The following is a 25,956-nucleotide window of genomic DNA, read 5'->3' as shown; positions in this document are numbered from 1 at the left end:
CCTATAGCCTCATTTAATACAAATTCTCCCACACGAGTTGTACCCGTTTATCTGCTGCCATCTCATCTCTATAGCCATTCAAAGTGCACAGTTTACACAGCATTCCTGAGTAAGGATGAGCTCAGGTGTGTTCAACCCCAGGTGCCTGCGCCCACCGGTCCTCATCTGTCTGGTGGATCGGATGGCAGTTGGCTGTAAATGAACAGGTGATCCATTTACATTTGATCGCCCATAGAAGAGAGCGGGCTGTGTCTACTCCGCATAAGCGGAGTAAACACGAACCAGCCATCTGCCTGCTCAGCGGGGACTAGCGAATAGATTCCCCGCAGAGAAAGTGGATTCCAACAGAGCTCGTTCTATGTGTAAGGGGCCTAAGAGGCAGATATCAAAGCTCTCAGAGAATTTTTCCCCATTAAAAAAAAAAAAAACCTTATAGCGGCCTCCCATTTTTTGGGACCTGCATGGTAATGTCAGTGAAAGCCCCTGTTTTATAACTTCTAGATTGGACTGACTGGTTCCTGCACCTTGCATTATTTTGTTATCCCCGTTCGGTGGTGCTTTACTACCAGCACAATGCTGCAAACTGTCTTTCCAGACCCTGGTCAGTGATTGTTTGCACAACTCCTGTATGCAGCTTTTCTGTATGGAATAAAACGAATTTTAACACGGTATTACTGATATTCCAGTTTTTAATATATGTATATTATTTCTTTACAGAACCATCAGAGTATTGCTTTTTTTCAAGCTCCTTATTTGGCAACTACAACAGTAATAGTTCCCCTGAGGGTCCCGGTGACCTGGCAATGCTCCCACACCTTGCAGATCTGGTCAGCTACAGCATACAGAAAGTCATTGGGTTTGCCAAGATGATACCTGGATTCCGGTAAGAGCAACAAATAAATAATTAAATCAGTGGTGATCTTCATGTCTAAACATTTAGCAAATGTTAATAACTGTAGTGCATTAAAATTACACTATGTTGTATTATTTGTGTGGGAATCGAAGGATAGCCCAGAAAGTACAAGAGAGAATGGTGAACACTTATGTATTTGCTGTTGTAGAAGGCACAGTATGTGACCTTCCCCTGTGACCCAGGAGCCTTGGAGGTAGGAATTGGAAGGGACATAGCTGGGATTTCATTAAAAGTAAACTTCAAGGCTAGAACTAACTAAGCTTAAAGAGGAAGTAAACCCTCTCTTCCAAAAAAAGACAACCTGCAAGACAAAGGCATAATGAGTTCGTATGCATAGCATACTAGCTGATTATGAATTACTTACCTGAGATCGAAGCCCCAGCAATGGCCCTCATTCGCCTCCTCCGACGCCGCCATGATACCCGGTGTGACTTCTGGGTATCGCCGCTCCTGCGTTGTGACTGGCCGGAGCAGCGATGGCGTCACTCCCGAGCGCGGGTCCTGCCACTAACGGCATGATCGCCGTTAGAATCGGCACGCTCAGTGTGCCTGCGCCCGATGTCTACAGTGCATGTGCCGTATACATTGGTGCTGCTATTTTTTGCAAATATCTCCTAAACCTTTTAGGTTTGGGAGATATTTCTTGCACCTACAGGTAAGCCTTAATCTAGGCTTACCTGTAGGTTAAAGTGGTTGTAATGGGTTTACACTTTAAAGGATAAGTTGAACTTTTGTAACAGCTTACATGTTACTCCCAAATCCGGAGTGTAACATGTTATAAATGCACCTGCCCCCGCTCCCCCAATCCACCGCTCTGACAGCTAGCTGAGGGATCTTCTCCCCCACCCCCCACGAGCTGTCACCGTCTGCAAAAAATCCAGTCTTCTGTGAATAGTAAAACTACAAGGGCCTTTGCGGGTATCGGCTTGTAGTTCTCAATGAACTACCATGGCGCTGTTGATTGCAGTGGTAGTTTATTAAGTATTTGTCTCAGTGTGGCTGCCTGGCTGTATCAGAGGTATGGCCAGACAGATACGCAGTCTGCAGGATAGTGGGTGCAATGCTTTACAGGTCCATTACAAAAAATAAATAAATGCATATTTTTTTACATGCAAAAAAAAATTGCATGTATGTATTTTTTGTAATGGTGAACGTATCCTTTAAAATTGCTCTCACCACCTTTCCAACACCTATACTAACTACCTTATAGAGGAAAGATGTGTATCCTTACCTATTCTTAGGGCACTCCAGTCTGATCATGGGATTTTCCCAGCAGCCAGCTTCAGGGGAGAGGAGAGAGCGTCGACAATGGTTGGAATGACTGGGCGGTGGTGTCACCTATAGGCTCACTATGGGGTGTCCGTTGTCGGCTGTCCCCTCTGTCCACTGAAGATGCTGGGAGTTGATTACATGACTGGAGTGGAGCACCCTAAAAGTATAAGCATCTTCCTTTTACAAGATAGTTAGTATAGGTGTTAGAAAGGGAGTCGGAGGAGTTTTATCTTGGTTCTAGACTTAAAGTGGAATGGACAGCCTCAGATGATACACAGGGATGAAACAAATCTCCATATATATGTTTTACTTGTATATCTTCTGTCTTCACGTTAATATACTGTTTTACAAAGTGCACATTTTGTTAGAATTTTCACTTCCTGATTCCCCTGTAGGAGGAGATCATTGCTAGACACTGTGAGACAGCTGATTAGAGGAAAGGCTCACACCCCCCTTCCACACAAGCAGAGGTTGCCTGTGTATAGTTTAGCAGTATAGCAACCTCCTCCGAAACAGGGAGGAGAGCTTGTCAAAAGTTTTTAGGCTGATAACAAACAAACGGAGCAGGACAAAGCTAGGACACACGGGGCTTTGAAGAGAGATAGCAAAACACTACTGATATATGTGCCCAGCTCATATTTCATGAATCGGGTTTACATCCACTTTAAATTCCACATTAAGTGTCAGTAAAGCAGCAATCCTGTTGTCAAAATGATTTAAGGCTCATTATATATTTTCATGTTGGAACATTCCTTGTTTTATGTTACAAGTACCCTTTAGCCCTGGTTCACACCAGTGCGACTTGTCATACGATTTGATAGTTCAAAATCGCATGACAGGTCGCTCCCTATTTGCGGCAATGGAACCGTTCAAATCGTTGCCTCTTAAGTCACAGCGACCTTGAAAAAGGTTTCTGCACTACTTTTCTGCATTTTCATGGCAACTTGCGTTGACTGTTACATTAAGTCGCAAGTCGACATTAAATTGTACATGCAAATCACACTGATCTGCAGCTTTGGAATCGTGCTGTACTATTGCGATTTCAAAGCTGCACTGGTGTGAACCAGGGCTTAATGAAAACTCTGTAAACCATTTAAGTTGGCCATAAATTACCCAACAAAAATTCTTGTGAAAAGAAGTTTCTAAGAAAGGACGTTCTTTTTTTTTTTTTCAATTATTAGTGGGTCAAATCAACATTAGTTTTCAACCGCAGTGACGAGAAAATTAGAACCGTGTATGTGGTTTTTGTTTGGTAATCCATTAATCCTTAAATCAAATGTTAAACGCAAACTAAATATTTCAAATGACAAACGAATGTTCTAAGAATTTTCTTAGGAAGTTTAGTTTGAAATTCTATCCATCTCTGGCCAGCTTTAGCAATCACTGTCCCATATGCATCAGAAATGTTATGAATAGAAAGAACCCCTATTTTAGTACAGGTATCAGATTCTAGTTGCAATTGTAGTGTGGTATGTCTGAATCTGTAGGGCCAGTTCATGGAGTCCCCTGATAAGAAGTGTGACAGAAGCTGGAGAAGATAGATTACAGCCACATGTGTTGAATGTGTTTTTGCACTTATTAACAATTCTTAACTAGCAGCATAAACGGTCTGAAAAATTGCTTTCAGCTTCAGTCTAAAGCCTCGTACACACGCTTAGATTTTCAGACGACCGAACGTCTGATTTTTGTGGCATGCTAGTCTCATGTCGAAAGTGAAGAGGTTACTCACAATATGAAAATTTTCGTACGACAGAATACGTCAGAAGTGACTTAATGTGTTGAATAGTTTTGTATGTATTCCTACTAATTATACGAAAATCAGACGTTGAGTTCACATCTGACAAAAATGTTATAGCCTGCACATCCAACTTTTTGTCTGACGAAAAAGTGAAATTGCTGTTGAAAGCACCGTACTAACGATCCGAGAATCAACAGATAGCGTATCGTATGAATTTTCCCATCTGGTTTTCATATCGTGTGTTAGGGCCTTAAGAGATGTTAGTTAAGGTTTTTGGGATGCCATAGACATCCTGAACTTTCCTAGATCATTTGAATTTGTCAGGAACAAGTATCAACCACCTAATGTCTAACACCTAACTGATGTTCGTTAACCAAAGCAAAGGTAATAGCAGTAATGTGTTTTGTTTTGAAATGTAGTGACCTCGCTGCAGAGGACCAGATTGCCTTGTTAAAATCCTCCGTTATCGAAGTTATAATGCTGCGATCCAACCAGTCATTCTCCCTGGATGACATGTCCTGGTCATGTGGCAGTGAAGACTTTAACTACAAAGTTAATGATGTGACACAAGGTAAAATCAGTTTGTAAGGCGAATTTCCCATCCTGCATTGCCATTCTTTTGATGAGTTATCTCATCCATAGCTATTCACTAATTTTTGTGTGGAGGGTGATTTTTTATATTTCCTTGCTGTACCTTCAGCAATTTCCTTCATTCACAAAGCTGGATCTTTAAATTAAAGTGACACCAAACATTATCCCTTTTGCCAAAAATAATCCATGCACACCCACTACTTAATGGCCCTGTAATCTATTTTTCATGAAAATGTATGTCCTTCCTGTGTTTTTCTGCCTCCTTTTACCATCCTTCATGAGCTCCTGTGCCTCTTCTTCTGTCCTTTCTTCTCACTTCCGTTTGTTTGGAAGAAACAATGCATGTTAGTTGTGGTCATGACATGAGCACTGCTGTATGCACACTGCAAGTCCATAGTCTATAATCCCTAGCCCATTTTGGGCTAGGGATTATACAAAGATAAAATAGGCATCGAGCGGACATAAAATTGGGTAGCAGAGTAAAAAAGACACAGCCGGCCGGACTGTGTATAGGCGTACGTCCGGATATCCGGATCCTTACACTTGGTAAACGCTGCAACGTCAGGGCGTCTCCTCCCTGGGAGGAGACGCCCTGACGCCTATTTTATCTTTGGAAATGTAAGTAAGCATTTAGCTTTTCTATGTTACAATAAACCAGCGCAGTATTACGCTATATTCCTCTCTTGGTGTTTCCTTTGTACCTATGGAGCCTGGATTTTAATGGTGATTACTAATATATGGATACCGCTGGTTGAAGACAATCTTGTGGGCTGCTGCTGGATTTGATTTCATGCTTATTATTTACTGAATTCTGGTAAGAGTCAGTATTATCTGTGGTGGAGGTCTCCTGTTTGTTCTGAACACAGCGTGGTCGTCATCACTGTTACCTAAAGATTCCTCTCATCACACACCTGTGGACTACTTTTAACCTCTTGGCTCGTTTGGACTGTCAATGTGTCCTTATTAATTATAGAGACATTTATGCCATTTAGTAGTTATTCACAACTTGCACTTACTTCATTGATGGTGCTTACCACCCACCATACATTGAATTATTTGATTTCATTATTCACTGATGTTTCACCATATTTATATTAATTCCAATTAGCGCGACTTCTCTTTTTTACTTGGTGAAGAAACCCTTGTTGGCAAGCACAGAGGTAGGACGTTTCTTGTAGTTGGTAACCAGGTTTGCACACATCCCAGGAGAGATTTTGGTCCACTCTTCTTTACAGATCTTCTCTAAATCCTTCAAGCAGCGTTTCACTCAAAAGTGGTTCTTCCGCTTAACCGTCTCTTCCCTGTTTTTGACAGGTACCGTTCCCCACATCTGGGAGACGGGGCTGCGGCCCGTCCCTTGGAAATTTGGCCCCCTCCTTCTTCCTCTGCTACCGGACCAATTAGAAAGCGCAGCACGCTTCGCACATGGCGCAGTAGGGAACCGGGTTTCCTTACCAGGAATGGCTGGGGTGCAGGCATTGCGGGCTCGCTAGACATGCATTTTTCTTCCTCCAAACACGGGGAGTCGAGTTAATGCCAAAAAGTTTAATTTTGGTCTCATCTGACCACAGCACTTTCTCCCAATCCATCTCTGAATCATTTAGATGTTCTTTGGCATGACCTTACATGTGCCTTCACCGTGTTTGGAGTAAGAAAAATGCTGAAAAATGCTGACTATGACCCTAAGAAGATCGGGCCAGATTCACAGAAAAAGTACGCCGGAGTATCTGCTGATACTCCGGCGTACTTTCAAATTTGCAGCGTCGTATCTTTATTTGTCATTCACAAACAAAGATACAACGGCTTTTGGCTAAGATCCGACAGGCGTACGGCTTCGTACGCCTTCGGATCTTAGGTGTAATTCTCCGGCGGCCGCTGGGTGGAGTTTGCGTCGTTTTCCAGCGTCGGGTATGCAAATTAGCTGATTACGGCGATCCATGAAGGTACGCGCGTTCGTCGCATTCTCTTACGTCGGTTTTTCGCGTCGTAAAGTTAAGAGTGTTATTTACATGGGGTAAAATTACTCCTCCTTGTTAAAGTATGGCCGTCGTTCCCGCGTCGAATTTTACATTTTTTATTTTTTTTGCGTAAGACGTCTGGGAATACGAAATTACGTTACGCACGTCGCCGTTCAAAAAACACGTCGGGGCGCCGTAATTTTCGCGCAAAGCACGACGGGAAATTTCCTAACGGAGCATGCGCAGAACGTTCGGCGCAGGACCGCGCCTAATTTAAATGGTGCACGCCCCATTTGAATTAGGCGGGCTTGTGCTGGACGGCTTTACGCTACACCGCCGTAAGTTTACACGCAAGTGCTTTGTGAATCAAGCACTTACGCTGAAAACTTGCGGCGGTGTAACGTAAAGGGGATACGTTACGCCGCCGCGCGGCTACGCGAATCTGGCCCACCATTCCTACAGTCAAGCTCGAAGGTGGAAACATGCTTTGGGACAGTTTCTCTGCTAAAGGTGCAGTGTGACTTTGCGCATTGAGGGACCAATGGACGGGGCCATGTATTGTAAAATTTAGGATGAGAGCCTTCTTCCCTGATGATGGGTCATGGATGGGTCTTTCAGCATGTCAATAGCCCAAAACATACTGCCAAGGCAACAAAGGAGTGGTTTAAGAAGAAGCACATTAAGGTCATGGAGTGGCCTAGCCAGTCTCCAGACCCTAATCCTAAAGAAAATGTATGGAGGGAGATGAAACTTTGATTTGCCAAGCAACAACCAAGAAACCATAAGGATTTAGAGAAGATCTGTAAAAAAAAAAAAAAATAGTGAACCAAAATGCCTCCTCAGATGCGTGCAAAGCTGGTCACCAACTACAAGAAACGTCTTAACTCTGTGCTTGCCAATAAGGGTTTCTCCACCAAGTACCAAGTCATGTTTTGCTTGGGGATCAAATACTTATTTTACTCACTGAACTGCATCTCAATTTATAACATTTGTATCATGTGTTCTTTCTGGATTTTTGGTTGATATTCTTTCTCTATCATTTAAAATACACATATGATACAAAATTATAGACCCTTAATTTCTTTGTAAGTGCGTAAACTTACAAAATCTGCAGGGGATCAAATAATTAATTTTCTCCAAAAGGCATCAAATTACAGATTGGACATTCTTATAATATGTCAAAAAAAGTTAGATTTTATTTCTATCCTTTACACTTTCAAGATTACAGAAAACAAAAAAATGGCGTCTGCAAAAGTTTGGGCACCATGGGTTCTTCTAAGCAGCCCCAGGCTGTGACCCTGGGGCATACACGGATGCTGCGTTTACATAAAGTGTTTTACCAGACGATCCCTACGAATTAGGATATGTCATCCATCTAATTTTGGACACTTTATGCTCTCATTTATGAGCTACTCTTTGCCCCAGTTCTAAGTCCCCCGGTGGACTTTTAAGGGGTTTCGGTTATCCTGATTCATATCCCTCTCATGCCTCCTATACACATGGATTGAAGCGTTTATTCGTTCATGTCATCGTAGACACATTTGGCCTGGACCATTGATGACCCTCCTCAGTACCTTTAAACGTGATTTTTATACTATTTCACATTATCGGCAGATACTCCGTTTATGTCTGGAGTTTTCCTGGATGGTTATACCCACCGTTGTGGATCAGATTGTGAAACAATAGCTACATATTAGCAAAAATCCTGTTTGTCTCGTCCTGAAGAAGCCCCCACAGTGAAACGCGTAGGCGACTTCAATAGGATTCATTCACTATCCATATATTTCTGATCCAGATGGTTGTATTGTGACTGTATTTATTCACATTCCATTATACCATTGTTATTGTACATTTTGTATATTTTTGTAATAAATCATATTTTTATACTTCCACGTGCCTCAAAGTCCGATTTTGCCTACTCTTTGGAATGTTTTTTTTCCTATATTCTAAGCAGTTGTCTAGAAAACTGGAAGTGAAAATAGTTGACGCTCACAAAGCTGGAGAAGGCTATAAGAAGATAGCAAAGTGTTTTCAGATGTCAATATCCTCTGTTCGGAATGTAATTAAGAAATGGCAGTCATCAGGAACAGTGGAAGTTAAAGCAAGATCTGGAAGACCAAGAAAAATATCAGACAGAACAGCTCGCAGGATTGTGAGAAAAGCAATTCAAAACCCACGTTTGACTGCACGATCCCTCCAGAAAGATCTGGCAGACACTGGAGTTGTGGTACACTATTCCACTATAAAGAGATACTTGTACAAATATGGTCTTCATGGAAGAGTCATCAGAAGAAAACCTCTTCTACATCCTCACCACAAAAATCAGCGTTTGAACTTTGCAAATGAACATATAGACGAGCCCGATGCATTTTGAAAACAAGTTCTGTGGACCGATGAGGTTAAAATATAACTTTTTGGCCGGAATGAGCAAAGGTACGTTTGGAGAAGAAAGGGCACAGAATTTAATGAAGAGAACCTCTGTCCAACTGTTAAGCATGGGGGTGGATCAATCATGCTTTGGGGTTGTATTGCAGCCAGTGGCACAGGGAACATTTCACGAGTAGAAGGAAAAATGGATTCAATAAAATTTCAGCAAATTTTGGATGGTAACTTGATGCCATCTGTGAAAAAGCTGAAGTTAAAGAGAGGATGGCTTCTACAAATGGATAATGATCTTAAACACACCTCAAAATCCACGGGGGATTACATCAGGAGGCGTAAACTGAAGTTTTTGCCATGGCCTTCACAATCTCCTGACCTCAACATAATTGAAAATCTATGGATAGACCTTAAAAGAGCAGTGTGTGTGACAGACAGCCCAGAAATCTCAAAGAACTGGAAGACTTTTGTAAGGAAGAATGGGCAAAGATACCTCAAACAAGAATTGAAAGACTCTTGGCTGGCTACAAAAAGCGTTTACAAGCTGTAATACTTGCCAAAGGGGGCAGTACAAGATATTAACTCTGCAGGGTGCCCAAACTTTTGCAGACACCATTTTTTTTGTTTTCTGTAATTTTGAAAGTGTAAATGATGGAAATAAAATCTAACTTTTTTTGACATATTATAAGAATGTCTAATCTATAATTTGATGCCTTTTGGAAATTTTTCCATCTTTCCTTGGCTTCGTTATGCACATTAATACAAATTTTTACCTGGGGTGCCCAAACTTTCGATCCCCACTGTACATGGTAAAGCGTAGTTGTTTTGTCACTATAGCGTTACCTGGCAAGATGCTTTTTAGCTGTAACTCCCAATTCATAGGTGGCAGTCACTTGATATTTTTTGCCGTTTTGCAGCCTGATCACAGAGTTAATTCTTGCTGGTGAACAGGAAACATTAGCCAGATTACAATGTCTACTCACAAACTGGGGGTACTGTTTTGTGGTTTTTGGGACACCTTTTAGTGGTTCTAGGAAAGTATAAGCAGAATTTGAGTAATCTCCAGATCCTCTCGAAAATGTTGAATGTCCTGGAACTTTTTATGACAATCGAAATAGAAGACAGTTAAAGTAGACACTGCATAAACCATGTTGTCAATTAACATTTATGTAAACTCTTAGTGGACTTCTTTTTTGCTCTGTTAAATAAACAATTTTGTTATCTGTTCCATAAATGCATAAAAACGTGTTGATTCTTCAAGAAAATCATTGAGATGTGTGTGATGCACTGTTATCCACTAGAACTGTTCTCATCTATCTCTATTCACTACAGTATACAGTACCTCCCACCAATGTTATATAGAAGAGGAGAGGGGAAGAGGTTCTATAGCCTTTGTTCTGGGGGAACAATGCTGCTCCTCCAAAGAAACAGTAGGGTGTGTGAGCTTGGTTACCCTAGGACAGGCAGGATCACCAGGTGGAAATAAAGTCTTAAACAGTATCATATTTAAAGTGATTGTAAATTCTTATGTTTTTTTTTTGTTAGAAATGTTAAACATGTTATACTTACCTGCTCTGTGCAGTGGATTTGCACAGGACAGCCCCAATCCTCCTGTTCTCGGGTCCCTCGTCGGCACTCCTGGCCCCTCCCTCCTGACAAATGGCCAAAATTGCTATGAGGCACCCGAGCCAAGCTGCAGCTCAGTGTATTCATTCAAACATGGCGCTGTGGCCCAGCTCCGCCCCCTTTCTCTCCTCATTGGCTGACTGACTTTGAGAGCAGCGGGAGCCAATGACACTGCACTGCTGTTTCAGCCAATGAAGGAGGGAAGTTCTGGGCAGCCGAGACAATCCTACAGCATTGCTGGATGGAGAGGTGGCTCAGGTAAGTATTTGAGGGCTGAGGGGGCTGCTGCACACAGAAGGTTTTTATCTTAATGCATAGTATGCATTAAGATGAAAAACCTTCTGACTTTACAACTACTTTAAGTCAGGTAAGCTGCAATTTTTTATTTTTTGGGGGGGAGGGGGGTGTTAACTATCAAAACCATGGGTCAGTTTTTATGTGATATTTTATTATGATGACACAGTTGTACTCTCATTGCTGTGTCTAAATGGCAGGTGCACTTTAAGAGCTCTTACATGGAAAACTTGAAATTGTTGCCTCTGTTATGATGATTGCTTTTGTAGACACTGCAATAGTCTAATGGTGCTGACCAGACACTTATTAGCCAGGTCATTTATTCTATTGCAGATAATTGTTCATCCAGAAGATATGCAGAACACACAGTCTACGGATAAGGGCTGCAAACATATGTTGGGCAGCCACCTAGTACTCTAAGCATTATTAATTTAGTGATTCATTTAATGCATATATGCCAAGTGGTCAACTAGATAGTCAATAATGACTTGATAGTCTTGTTGAGTTGTACTGTGCAATATAATTCATCATTTTGTACCCACACACATTTCCAATTCCGTATATATTAACATTTAACGGAAATGTTCGCCTTTGAGAAAAAATTATAAATGCACAAAATTTGGCAGAAAAAAAGTGCATTTATTATTTTCTGCCCAATGAGCCTGTAAAGTATTGCCCCCATGAGATACTTAATGTACAATTCACATAATTAACACATAATAGTGTAATAATGGCAGCAATGCTCACTCACTGTAGGTAGGGCCCCATCCCCCTCTTCATCGCCGCGATCGAGTGGCTCCCCACTCCTCCCCTCCAGATACCAGCCTGCTACCCCCTTGTAATTGGGTCACCTACCACCATCTCCTAACTCAATAACTACCAGTTGGCTGCCCCCCCTCGAGGTCACCACCTTGGCTCTTTGCAGCCGGAGTGGTGGCCATCTTGCAACACCCTAGCCCCACTCCCCCTCTCTCAAATACCATTTGTACTTGATCCAGGGTTCGCCCGATCGCCTCTCAAGGGGTCAGGAAGGAATTTTTTTCCCTGTCGTAGCATATTGGCGTAGCACAACCAGGGTTTTTTTGCCTTCCTCTGGACCAAGTCAGGATCGAGGATTAAGTTAATCCTTGATTAATCCCCCCCTCCCTCCTCCCCCTGGTGTTTGGCGACTATGGTTAATCTGCAATATTTTGCAGAAACCATTGGGGATCTGAGACAATTTGCCGCAATACTACCAGCCATCACTAAAAAAGCCCTAAGAACTGAGCGAATTTTGAGAATCGATCGACTATCAAAAATCTCAGCCGTTTACCCCAGCCTAAGCATATATCATGTGCTTTGATCAACACAAGATCGGCAGTAAAACACCAACTGGAAATCCAGGATTTCATTCTACAATATGATTTAGACTGCCTCTTTATTACAGAGAGCTGGCTTACAGCTGACTGTAACACCATTCTCGGAGAACTGGTTCCAGAAAACTATTGTATCATAACTGAAAACAGAATAGGGCAAAGAGGAGGAGGACTGGCGATGATCCATAAGACTCATCTTGCAATCACTAAACCTGTCCTTCAAAACCCTCTTCCATTTATGGAAACCCTTACCCTGCAACTACAAACAAACTCCCAGGAGACCGTCCGGATTCTACTCTGCTATAGGCCACCTGGCCCAAAATCGCAGTTTCTCCCATCATTGACGGACTTTATCTCCACCTATAGCCTTAACAGCAAACACCTTTTGCTGCTCGGGGACTTCAATCTCTGGGCCAACTCCCCGCAAGACCCTGTTGCCGATGCCTGCATTGATCACTTCGAAGGATTAGGCCTACAACAACTAGTATGTGGGCCCACACATGCTTCAGGTCACACACTCGATCTTATTTTTAGACAAGATCTGGAAATAAAAATCTTGGAAAATGAACCATTGCCATGGACAGATCACCATGCAATTAAATTCATTATTTTTGATTTCCCACCCTTAACTAAAACATCAAATCTAGTGACAACACACTGGACTAGATGTCAGAAGAAGCTCCACTCGGAACTCTTCAAAGCCACGTTAAGGAAAAAAATAAATACAATTCAGCCGCATCAAACGGCTGAAGAAACGCTGGATACCATAAACACAGCCCTATTACAGTCAGCCGACTTAATAGCGCCGAAACGTAAAACCCGCATCCGGAAAAATAACTCCAGCTGGTTCAACAACCAACTGGCATTACTGAAGCAAGAGCGTAGAAGGGCGGAAGCCGCCTGGAAAAGAAGCTCTTCAGATGAGAACCTTATCGTCTACAAAGCAACAACAAGAAAATACCACAAAGAAATCTTCAAAGCCAAGAAAAACTATTTTTCCGAGGCTATCAACAGCGCCCTTAATCGCCCACGCAAACTCTTTAAATTGGTCACTCAGACCATGAATCCAAGATGTCTTGAAGCCCCCAATTCGGACTCACCAGAATTTTGCAGTGAATTGTCGGATTACTTCATTAATAAAATCGAGGGGATCCGACAAAGCATTCAGCAAAATAATTCCCCCCTCAACTCTCCCCGTAATGATTTACACAATACCTGCAGTAATTCACCACAACCAGGTAAGTTCACGCTGGAACCTATCTCTATCCATGCCACTAAAAATATCATCGGTACTCTGCGTAACAGCACCGCGCCGAATGATATCATCCCCACTAAACTGCTGAAGGAATGCGCCGACATCCTGGCACCTCCTATCACGCAGCTTATCAACCAATCCTTCAGGGAAGGCATAGTGCCCTCCCAGTTGAAGGAGGGTATAATTCGACCCATCTTGAAGAAACCCAACCTGGACCCCAAGGACCCACTCCACCGTCGTCCAATAACAGGTCTAAATGTACTCTCAAAGGTAATGGAAAAAGTAGTGGTACAACAGCTGCAACATCATCTAGATACCCACAACCTACTTGACCCATTTCAATCGGGATTCCGGCCTGGACACGGGACAGAAACCGCATTGCTCAAAATATGGGACGACGCTCTCGAGGCCGCAGATGAAGGAGAATCTTGTCTTCTGGTTCTGTTGGACCTGAGCGCAGCCTTCGACACAGTAGACCACAAGTTTTTATTGACTCGGCTAGCTGAAGTAGCCAGAGTCGCAGAAGGCGATTTATCTTGGTTCTCCTCTTTTTTTGGAAAACCGATCGCAAATAGTGAAGTTAGGACCTTTCACTTCTGAGAAACGCACGGTATCGTGCGGAGTCCCTCAAGGATCCCCCCTGTCGCCGGTGTTATTCAACATCTATCTTCGCCCTCTTTTTGAGATTATCAGCAGTCAAAAACTGCTCTACCACTCATATGCAGACGACACGCAACTATATTTCCGCATTTGCAATAAAAAGGATCATCACCTCAATCTAGAGACATGCCTCTCTTTGATAGAAGACTGGATGACAAAGAGTTATCTTAAACTCAACGGAGAGAAAACAGAACTTCTCCTGTTTCACGCCAAGCGTATGAATCAACCTACAACAACTTGGACCCCCCCGCCCATTCTGGGCAAAATCATCACCCCTAGCGCCAAAGTCAAAAGTCTCGGGGTCATCTTTGACTCTCACATGACATTGGACGCACAAATAGGGTCAGTAGTCAGCGGATCTCACCATCTGCTGCGCCTACTACGCAGACTTACTCCTTTTATTCCCAAGGAAGACATAGCGGTCGTGGTGGGAGCTATTGTAAACTCAAGATTGGACTATGCAAATGCCCTTTACCTCGGACTCCCCAAGTACCAAATCGCTCGTCTACAAGTCGTTCAAAATACGGCTGCTAGACTTGTGACTGGGAAAAAACCTTGGGAATCAATCTCACCTTCACTGAGAGCCCTTCACTGGTTACCAGTAAAAGACAGAATCACTTTTAAAGCACTCTGTCTAACGCATAGATGTATCTATGGGAATGCTCCCCATTATCTATGCGAAAAAATAAAAGCTCATAAACCCAATCGCGTTCTGCGTTCCACCAATCAAAATTTCCTCCAGATACCCAAAGCCAGATACAAGTCCAAAGGAGAAAGGAGATTCGCGGTCCAAGGGCCTAGACTATGGAACGCTTTACCAACCAGCATTCGGTTGGAGGAGAATCACTTAGCATTCAGGAGAAAGATCAAGACTCATCTCTTTTGATACCAAGGGAGACAGGAACAACAAGCGCCCAGAGGTGATTAAATTCGCTTGTGCTGCGCTATATAAGTTTTCATTCATTCATTCATTCATTCACTGTACTGTATCTTTGGTGGCAGGACTACAGAACGCCACCCCCACCGCTCATCGCCATAAGATGTGGGGAAGGTGCTTTTGCAGTCCACAGAGATAGCTGTGAACAAGGTAACTGATGAGAGTGCATGAGAGATGAGAGGACACAGAAGGTTATTAGTTTACAACATTTCCTACAGAATCAACACTTTTTATCACAAAAATCTGTGTAATCCTTTGGTTTTATTACGAAGGGTTAGTGGATTTTTGTCTGAAATCTTTATAAGATAGAAATGCACAGAGTAAAATAAAAGGGTTTGTGGTGAACTCACATGTAGCCACTTTTGGAAAATTGTATTAACCAGTGACTGTTTTTGCCCTCTGAACTTCACAGACCACAAGGTATCGCAAGTTGTTCATCAATTCAGTCTTTAAAGTGGAGTTCCACCCACAAGTGAAACCTCCGCTTTAAGCACTCCTCGCCCCCTTACATGCAACAAATTAATTCCTGAAGATCTGCTCCTTTCGCATGGAGACAATCAGATTAGTAGTTTCCATCCTTCTAGGAGGAGAACTTCTCGCTTCAATCGACATCAGGGATGCATACCTGCATGTCCCTATATTTCCTGCTCATCAAAAGTTTCTGCGGTTCGAATTGGAACAACAGCATTTCCAGTTTGCAGCCCTTCGGGCTAGCCACAGCACCTCGGGTGTTCACCAAAGTGCTGGCCCCACCTCTAGCAAGGTTAAAGGCCCAGGTTATAACAATCATAGCGTATCTAGATGATCTATTACTTATAGATCAATCAGTAACTCGTTTAGAGCAAAACGTACGCACTACAACCAACTATCTGAAAGCATTAGGTTGGATTCTCAACCTAGAGAAATCTTCCTTAATCCCGCTAAAAAGACTGGAGTACTTGGGTCTGATCATAGACACAGCCCAGGAAAAGGTGATCTTGCCTCAAGCAAAGATCAACTCCATAAGAGAACTGGTGCGGAGGGTCAGGTCAAACGGCAATCCCTCCATTCGCCTCTGCATGAGGTTACTAGGAACCATGGTGGCTTCATTCGAAGCAGTTCCTTATGCCCAGTTCCATTCAAGACCGTTACAAAACAGTATCCTGTCTGCTTCGGACAAGACAATTCAAGCCTTAGACTCGCCAATGCGGATGTCCCCAAGAGTGGCCCAAAGCTTCACTTGGTGGTTACTAACCCAGAATCTGCTGAAAGGAAAATCCTTCAGATCAGTTATCTGGAAAGTGGTAACGACAGATGCCAGCCTCTCAGGCTGGGGAGCAATACTAGAAGGGACAACTGTCCAAGGACAATGGTCAAGAACCGAAAGAAGCTTGCCCATCAATATCCTAGTGATTCGGGCAGTACGTCTGGCTCTAAAGGCCTGGACTTACAGGCTACAGAACTGCCCTGTCAGGATTCTATCCGACAATGCCACAGCTGTGGCCTATATCAATCACCAAGGGGGCACCAAGAGTCTCTCAGCACAGAGAGAGGTGAACCATATTCTAACTTGGGCAGAAAGGAATGTTCCTGACTACTTAAGTCGCCAGCAGTTATTCTCAGGGGAATGGTCGCTTCACCCCGACATATTTCAGGCTGTTTGCCAAAGATGGGGGACTCTGGACGTAGATCTCCTAGCATCCAGCTTTAACACGAAGTTGGTCAACTTTGTGGCCAGAACAAAGGAATCCACTCGCATGCGGAACGGATGCGTTGGTGACCCCATGGGATCAGTTCTTACTGATATATGCATTTCCCCCCCATCCAGTTTCCGCCTCGACTTCTTTACAGAATCAAGCTGGAAAGGAAGCCAATAATTATGGTGGCACCAGGATGGCCCAGAAGGTCATGGTATGCAGAAATCATAAAGGTGGCAGTGGAGGGCCCATGGTCCCTCCCACTATGGCCAGATCTGCTCTCTCAGGGACCGATATTCCATCCTTCCTTACAGTCTCTAAATTTAACGGCTTGGCTATTGAAACCCACATTCTAAAGAAACACAGGTCAGTTATCTTCACCCTGATCAATGCCAGAAAACCAGCTTCCAGAACTATATATTATGGAGTCTGGAAGGCTTATGTTTCCTGGTGTGAATCCAAGGGTTGGCACCCTCTGAGATATATCATAGGCAGAATTCTTGCCTTTCTACAATTAGGGGCAGAGATGAAGTTGGCCTTAAAGGGTCACTAAAGGAAACATTTTTTTTAGCTAAATAGCTTCCTTTACCTTACTGCAGTCCTGGTTTTATGTCCTCATTGTTCGTTTTTGCTCTGATGTTGCTTTAATCCTTCTCTGTTCTGAACACTTCCTGGTTGTCTGTTTCCTGATGAAAAAAGTAATGGGAGCTTTCTCTCTGTGGTCACTAATCAAGGAGGTGTGATTAATGTGTGTCTAAAACCCCTTAACACCAATCAATTTCGTTTTACAAACCATCACTGCCCTGTATTGGCTCCGAGTCTCTGTACATCACACTAGCAGGAAACAGCATGCAAAAACGAAACTGAAACTGTAGGTACATTATATGATTGATTGTAATCTATTTTTAATCATTTTTAAAGGGAATCAGTTAACTATTATGTCTATACTCTGTAAACAGTAATTTCAGCAAAAAAAAAAAAAATTCCTTTACAGCTCCTTTAAGTACTATTAAAGGCCAAGTCTTGGCTTTATCAGTCTTATTTCAAAGACCACTTGCTACTCATTCTTTAGTCCGAGGCTTTATACAAGGTAACGCGGCTTAATCCGCCCGTCAAACCTCCCTTGAATCCCTGGGACTTAAACTTGGTTTTGTCTGTGTTACAAAAACAGCCATTTGAACCGATACAACATATTCCTCTAGTCCTGCTTACAAGGAAATTGGTATTTTTGGTTGCTATATCCTCAGCAAGGAGGGTTTCAGAGTTGGCTGCTCTTTCTTGTAAAGAGACGTATTTCATTTTTCAGGAGGACAAAGAGGTGCTACGCCCTCGTCCAGGCTTTTTTGCCAAAAGTAATTTCATATTTTCACCTGACTCATGATGTTGTCCTGCCATCGTTTTTTCCAAAACCATGTTCCAGGGAAGAAAGGTCACTACATTGTCTTGATGCAGTGAGAGCAGTGACAATCTATTTAAAGAAAACTGCTCAGATTCGTAAGACTGATGTCTTATTTATTCTGCCGGAGGGTCCTAAGAAGGGACAGGCAGCTTCGAAATCCACTGTCGCTAAGTGGATTCGGCAAGTGATAATTCAAACTTATGATTTAACCACTTGAGATCCGCGCTATAGACAAAATACGTCCGCAGCGCGGCTCTCAAGTGCCAAGTGGCCGTTTAAACACGGCCTTTTATGTGCATTACCCGCGCGCGCCACTGGGTGGCGCGCGGCGGGTAAAAACTGTCCCGGCGCATCGCCGAAGACCCGATGCGTGTACCTGGCGGCCGCGATGTCCGCCGGGTACACGCGATCGTCGGTGACACGGTAGGTGACAGCAGGAACGTGGAGCTCTGTGTGTAAACACAGAGCTCCACGTGCTGTCAGAGGAGAGGAGACCGATCTGTGTCTCTTGTACATAGAGACACAGCATCGGTCACCTCCCCCAGTCACCCCCCTCCCCCCACACAGTTAGAACACGCCCAGGCTACACAGTTAACCCCTTCCTCACCCCCTAGTGTTAACCCCTTCCCTGCCAGTCACATTTATACAGTAAATAGTGCATTTTTATAGCACTGATCGCTGTATAAATGTGAATGGCGTCAAATTTGTGTCAAAAGTGTCCGATACGTCCGCCGCAATATCCCAGTCCCAATAAAAAAATCGCAGATCGCCGCCATTACTAGTAAAAAATAAAATAATAAAAAAAATCATAATTCTGTTCCCCATTTTGTAGGCGCTATAACTTTTGCGCAAACCAGTCGCTTATTGCGATTTTTTTTTTTTTTTTAACAAAAATACGTCGGAAAATACGTATCGGCCTTAACTGAGAAAAAAAAGAGTTTTTTTAAAAAAAAATTGGGATATTTATTATAGCAACAAGTAAAAAAAATATATATTTTTTTTAAATTGTCGCTCTTTTTTTGTTTATAGCGCAAAAAATAAAAACCGCAGAGGTGATCAAATGCCATCAAAAGAAAGCTCTATTTGTGGGGAAAAAAGGACGCCAATTTTGTTTGGGAGTCACGTCGCACGACCGCGCAATTGTCAGTTAAAGCGACGCAGTGCCGGAAGCTGAAATTTCGCCTGGGAACGAAGGGGGTTTATGTGCCCAGTAAGCAAGTGGTTAAGGAGCAAGATTCCCCCGTTTCAAGTTAATGCACATTCTACCAGGTCGGTTAGTGCTTCTTGGGCAGTGCGTCATCAGGCCTCCATGGCTCAGACCGGTAAGGCCGCAACCTGGTCTTCAGTGCATACATTCACAACATTTTATCAGGTGGATGTAAGGAGGTATGAGGATATCGCCTTCGGGCGCAGTGTGCGGCAAGCAGCAGTATAGATCCTCAAGTCTGGGTGTACCCTGCGGGTTGTTTCTCCCACCCCCCAAGTGGCATTGCTATGCAATGTCCCATTAAGTAAATACTTAAGGCTCTGTGTGCCATGATGTACAATAAAGAAAATAGGATTTTTATTATAGCTTACCTGTAAAATCCTTTTCTTGGAGTACATCATGGGACACAGAGGTCCCTCCCCTCTTTTGGGATTTAGACATATTGCTTTGTTACAAAAACTGATGTGCTCCTGGAAGGAGGAGTGGTTATATAGAGAGTAAACTTCCTTAATTAGGGTTTACCAGTGTCAACACCTGAAGGTGGCCTATTACCCATTAAGTAAATACTTAAGGCTCTGTGTCCCATGATTTACTCCAAGAAATGGATTTTACAGGTAAGCTGTAATAAAAATTCTATTTTTGTCATATACACCTACAGGTAAGCCTACATTAAGGCTTACCTGTAGGTGTTAGCAATATCTCCTAAACCTGCACGGTTTAGGAGATATTCACCAATGACGGGCACCGATGTCTACGGCGCATGCACCGTAGACAACGACACGCAGGCGCACTAACAATAGCCGTCCTAAACACAGCAATGCCGTGTTTGACAGCTCCCGCACGCATGTGCGGGAATGAGGTTATCGCCGCTCCAGCCAATCACAGCACCAGAGCGGCGATTACAGGAAGAAGATCGCCGGCGGTGGAGAACTTTGGGGGCTTTGTTCTCAGGTAAGTCTATCATAATGAGCTAGTATGCTGTAGATACTAGCTCATTATGACTTTAAACTTTAAACTCCATTCCCTTGGCCTCCAAGATTCTGCTCTATCCTGGTTCTCTGCCTATCTATCACAGCGCTCCTTCAGTGTTACCTACAACTCTGTCTCCTCCTCTCCATTGCCCCTTTCTGTGGGGGTCCCTCAAGGCTCTGTTCTTGGACCACTTCTCTTCTCTATCTACACCTCCTCCCTTGGTCACTTGATAACCGCCCAGGACTTTCAATACCACCTATACGCCGATGACATCCAAATCTATCTGTCTAATCCTCACCTCACTCCTTCAGTCTCCTCTCGCATTACTAACTTACTAACTGACATCTCAGCATGGATGTCGCACCACTTCCTTAAACTGAGACTCTCTAAAACTGAGTTACTAATATTCCCCCCTGCCCCCCTCCATGACTTTTCCATCAAAATGAACAATGCAACCATCAGTCCCTCCTCTCAGGCCAGGGTACTCGGTGTAATCCTATACTCTGACTTGTCATTTCAGCCTCAAGTGCAATCGTTGTCAAAAGTTTGTAGAATTCACCTTCGTAACATCTCTAAAATTTGCCCCTTTCTAACAAATGGAACCACCAAACTCCTCATTCACTCCCTTGTTATCTCTCGCCTTGACTATTGCAACTCCCTTCAGTCTATTATGAATGCTGCTGCCAGACTTATCCACCTTACCAACCGCTCAGTATCTGCCAAACCTCTCCTCCAATCCCTACACTGGCTTCCTATCACCCAGCGAATTAAATTCAAAATACTAACCACAACCTACAAAGCCATCCACAACTCTGCCCCAAGCTACATCACCAATCTTGTCTCTAAACATATCCCAAACCGTCTTCTCCGCTCTTCTTAAATACCCCTTTTTTTAACTTTAAATTGCTAGACTATATTTAAGGCCTGATTGAAGCGGGAGTTCAACCATTTTTTTTTTTTTTTTTTTTCCCCTTAGCTTCCTGCTCGTTCGGTCTAGGGGAATCGGCTATTTGTATTAAAATATGATCCGTACTTACCCGTTTTCGAGCTGCATCTTCTTCCGTCGCTTCCGGGTATGGGTCTTCGGGAGCGGGCGTTCCTTCTTGATTGACAGTCTTCCGAAAGGCTTCCGACGGTCGCATCCATCGCGTCACTCGTAGCCGAAAGAAGCCGAACGTCGGTGCGGCTCTATACTGCGCCTGCGCACCGACGTTCGGCTTCTTTCGGAAAATCGTGACGCGATGGATGCGACCGTCGGAAGCCTCTCGGAAGACTGTCAATCAAGAAGGAACGCCCATTCCCGCAGCCCATACCCGGAAGCGACGGAGAGGATGCATCTCGTAAACAGGTAAGTAATGCTCATATTTTAAAACAAATAGCCGATTCCCCTAGTAAAAACGAGCAGGAATCTAAGGCTAAAAAATGCCCTCTAAGGGTGAACCACCGCTTTAATGTATCCTGTTGGGAAATTCTTTTACCTATCTGTAAGCAGGCATGGATGTCTTCAAAATCTTTGTCTCCATTGTACTGTATATTTTATAGGATGCCTCTTATTGTTTTGTAAGAACTATGATCGGATAGGAGTACCAACAAGAAAAAAATTGAAAAACAGATCTACAATTATATTAAATCTTTAAACTAAAAGCACAATGTGCATCAGTGCATCAGTAAATCAATTACTTGGTTTTCTAGAAATCATGACACTCTTGAGTAAAATATAGTAAGGTGGGTGATGCACCATTAGTGCAGCTCTGTAATTTATGAAAGTTTTTGTTATTTGCAGCTGGTCATAGCATGGAGCTCTTGGAGCCTCTGGTAAAATTCCAGGTGGGGCTGAAAAAATTGGACCTGCATGAAGAAGAACATGTCCTCTTGATGGCCATTTGTATTCTTTCACCAGGTCAGTCAATGTAGAGACTATTGAAATATCAGTTGTACATACGAGTATGTTTGGGCCTGAGCTGAAGTAACAACATTTTTGGCACAATTTGTATCTGTAAAACCACACATGTAACACTTTTGGGAAGGAAGAAAAGATTGGATGGGCAGCTGGCTACTTGTTACTGAGCTTGCTGACTGCTTTTTAAATTAGTTACTAAAAATTACCTAATTTCATATTGGTGCCATAAAGTGAAATAGCACCTTCACAATGAAATATCATTTTTAAGAGAACCAGCATATTCTCATAAGGATATTTACATTTTATGATTAAACTCATGGGGACAACTGCTGTAGAGAGGATAAAAACAAGGTCTAGATCCTTTTTAAGATGCTCGCTGTATGCCTAACATGTACTGCTGATCTCCGCTTGCAAACACTGGTTTTATGTAAACACAGTGAATGATACTTGTATTTGTGTTTCTCAGATCCATTTTTAAGAATCAGAGGTTGTATAGTTTGTATTAGACTAAAACCCAAGTGGAATAGCTGTAGTCTAAATCTGCCTCCACTTCCCACCCATTAGAGTGCATATATGAAACTGTATTTTTTAAATAGTGTTATATTTGCGCCATAGATCTTTAGGGACTGTATCAATGATGTAAAATAAGGAGACCTAATTAATTAAGACACCATTGGCTGCTTGAGACCAAATGTTTGTCACCAATTAGGTCAAGGGAAAGGGGATTTTGGAGGGGACTATTCACGGCACTGGTTAAACACAGTATAGTAAAAAATAACAAGTATTTATTGAACATAAAACAGGTATCATAAAACAACATTTAAAGACAATCCCCACATTGCACAACAGTAAGTTATACACAAACTATGTCTGCATGTAAGGAGTTGATCGCCTCGACCGGTTTCGCGGTAGTGTACCGCTTCTTCAGGAGGGGGTTTGTCCAGACTGGTCAATTGATCGAGCCCGGAACCCAGTTGAAAACGTTCTTTGGCGCAAGGAGGGGGATATATTTATTTAGAACGGGCTCATAGCTGTATAAAAAATATATATACTCGATTTTACTGGGGCACAGAAGGACAGTCTCTGTCAGTCAATTGTAAAGTGTGCTCAGCTGCCAGGGTATAGGCAGTGCAATGCACTGGTTTCAGCGTGGCTGATACTCTTCCACGTGTGTCCCCAGGGAGAGCGTCCGTGCTAACTTTGGTTAGCACGGACGCTCTCCCTGGGGACACACGTGGAAGAGTATCAGCCACGCTGGAACCAGTGCATTGCACTGCCTATACCCTGGCAGCTGAGCACACTTTACAATTGACTGACAGAGACTGTCCTTCTGTGCCCCAGTAAAATCGAGTATATATATTTTTTATACAGCTATGAGCCCGTTCTAAATAAATATATCCCCCTCCTTGCGCCAAAGAAGGTTTTCAACTGGGTTCCGGGCTCGATCAATTGACCAGTCTGGACAAACCCCCTCCTGAAGAAGCGGTACACTACCGCGAAACCGGTCGAGGCGATCAACTCCTTAAATGCAGACATAGTTTGTGTATAACTTACTGTTGTGCAATGTGGGGATTGTCTTTAAATGTTGTTTTATGATACCTGTTTTATGTTCAATAAATACTTGTTATTTTTTACTATACTGTGTTTAACCAGTGCCGTGAATAGTCCCCTCCAAAATCCCCTTTCCCCCTTTCCCTTGACCTAATTGGTGACAAACATTTGGTCTCAAGCAGCCAATGGTGTCTTAATTAATTAGGTCTCCTTATTTTACATACTAATTGGGATGAAGGCACATGTTTATTTCTTATACTCTTAGTATAAAAGAGACCATACTCATCCTTTTTTCAACGACTGTATCAATGAGTTTTTGTTTGTGTCATTTATGGCTTTAGGCAAATTCTGTGTACTTTCCGGTGCATTTTTTAATCGGTTCATTGACAGTTTTTTCTAACCTGCAGTTGACCTTCTTTTAACCACTTCAGCCCCGGAAGGATTTACCCCCTTAATGACCAGGCCATTTTTTGCGATACGGCACTGCGTTGCTTTAACTGACAATTGCGCAGTCATGTGACACTGTACCCAGTGACATTACTACAGTGCTAAAAATATCCACTGTTATTGTATTAATGACACTGGCAGGGAAGGGGTTAACATCGGGCAATCAAGGGGTTAACTGTGTACCCTCACTGTGTCTTCGAACTGTATGGGGGAAGGGATCACTGGGACAACACACAGATCCATCTTCCTGCATAGCAGAAAGACAGGATCTGTGTGATCTCCCGTCAGAACAGAGATTTGCCTTATTTACGAAGACAGATCCCCATTCTGTCACTGTGGGGCACGATCCGGTCGACAAGTGGTTAAAGTGGTATCCACCTTCTTCATCCTTATTTGGTATTCTGATTGGCTTATATGCAAACTAATGCCTGCTTGACTAATATTGTGTATAAAATGTTTTGTAGACCGCCCAGGTGTGCAGGATAAAGCACTGGTTGAAGCCATTCAAGATCGCCTCTCTTCTACCCTTCAAACATACATCCTCTGCAAGCATCCTCCTCCGGGAAGTCGACTGCTGTACCCCAAGATGATCCAGAAACTGGCTGACCTTCGCAGCCTAAATGAAGAGCATTCCAAACAGTATCGCTTCATCTCTTTCAAGCCAGAGCATAGCACCATGCTCACTCCACTAGTGCTAGAGGTCTTTGGCAATGAAATCTCTTGAGTTTGAATTAAGACTTTCATTTTAAAAGTGTGAGTAATTTGGTTTATCCAAGTTAGGATGGGTCTTAATTCTGTTTTCTTCTATGGGAAATAACTGGGAGTTCCCTTTAATCAGATGATTCGTTTACCGTTGTATATAGTACATACTATTTTAAAGACCTACATGGATAAGCTAAAGTGGATGGTTATAGTGCTTTCTTTAATTATGCTACAAAAAAGGGTTAACCTTCTTTGCCATGCTGTTGATGTAATGTACCAATCTTACAATGCTGTGCCCTGTTGTGTGCCTTCTAGACAGTTAATGTCAAATCTTGTAAACCTGATATTTTCGCCCATATGGACTATTTTTCTATTTATAAAAGCCATTGTTGACTAAATTTTAAACTTGTGAATCTCAGTCGTGTGCCAAATTGTGAAAGACTCTAAACATCCTAACTTCTTTAAATGTATATCTTAGAATGTAAATATTTTACTACAGCAGTTTAACCAAAGTGTGTATGTGCCTGAAGTAGAGCAGAATAGTTCATGCATGTGCTATACGAAGAGCCAGGTTTTACTGCATCAGCCAGCTTTAGAGGGTAATTTTTTTAATGAAAAAGAGTTTATTTGGAAAATGTATATTTTTCTATGCATATGGAATTATACTTTAAAAACTATAATAGCCTTTTGTTCACATATAAAATATATTAACTGCCCTTATCTTTAACATTTTACCTGAATGTGTAACATTTAACTCTGATAGACTATGCACATAGGTGTAATATATATTTCCACTTAAAATGGTTATTTTCAGATAGGTGAAGGATGATTTGAGAACACTCTGTTTAATGTTAGACCCACCTATGGAGCCTTGCTGTGAAGATTCTCAACAATGAATTTCCTCTGTCAAATTTTACTGACAAAATTATTTGTCTTTGTTTAAAAGAAAATCTTCTGACGTAACCCAGAATTGCTAGCTAGAAAGAGATTATATTGCTGGAAAATTTCACAGTGGTGGAGCTTCACAGGAAACTAGCCTTCTGTTTAACTATACACATTAAGGGGGTTGTTTACAAAAGGAAAATCCACTTTGCACTACAAGTGCAAACTACACTTGAAAGTGC

At 42.6% G+C, this 25,956-nt stretch overlaps 1 protein-coding gene across 4 annotated transcripts in view; it reads left to right on the top strand.

The window, feature by feature from the left end:
- VDR (vitamin D receptor) overlaps window positions 1-25,250 on the top strand; it is a 257,271-nt gene extending 232,021 nt beyond the window's left edge. For all 4 annotated transcript variants that reach the window (XM_040340786.1, XM_040340783.1, XM_040340784.1 and 1 more), the window contains 4 exons: window positions 718-883; window positions 4,343-4,494; window positions 22,016-22,132; window positions 24,595-25,250. In XM_040340786.1, the coding sequence (XP_040196720.1) occupies window positions 718-883; window positions 4,343-4,494; window positions 22,016-22,132; window positions 24,595-24,854 (695 nt within the window). In that variant the 3' untranslated portion in view covers window positions 24,855-25,250. The remainder of the gene's footprint in view (window positions 1-717; window positions 884-4,342; window positions 4,495-22,015; window positions 22,133-24,594) is intronic.
- Window positions 25,251-25,956: the final 706 nt, after the last annotated feature.

This window comes from Rana temporaria, chromosome 2, assembly GCF_905171775.1.
Source record: "Rana temporaria chromosome 2, aRanTem1.1, whole genome shotgun sequence".
In the NCBI taxonomy this organism is placed as follows: domain Eukaryota; kingdom Metazoa; phylum Chordata; class Amphibia; order Anura; family Ranidae; genus Rana; species Rana temporaria.
Note: the sequence above shows the minus strand (reverse complement) of the source record. Positions and strands in the feature narration are given on the sequence as shown.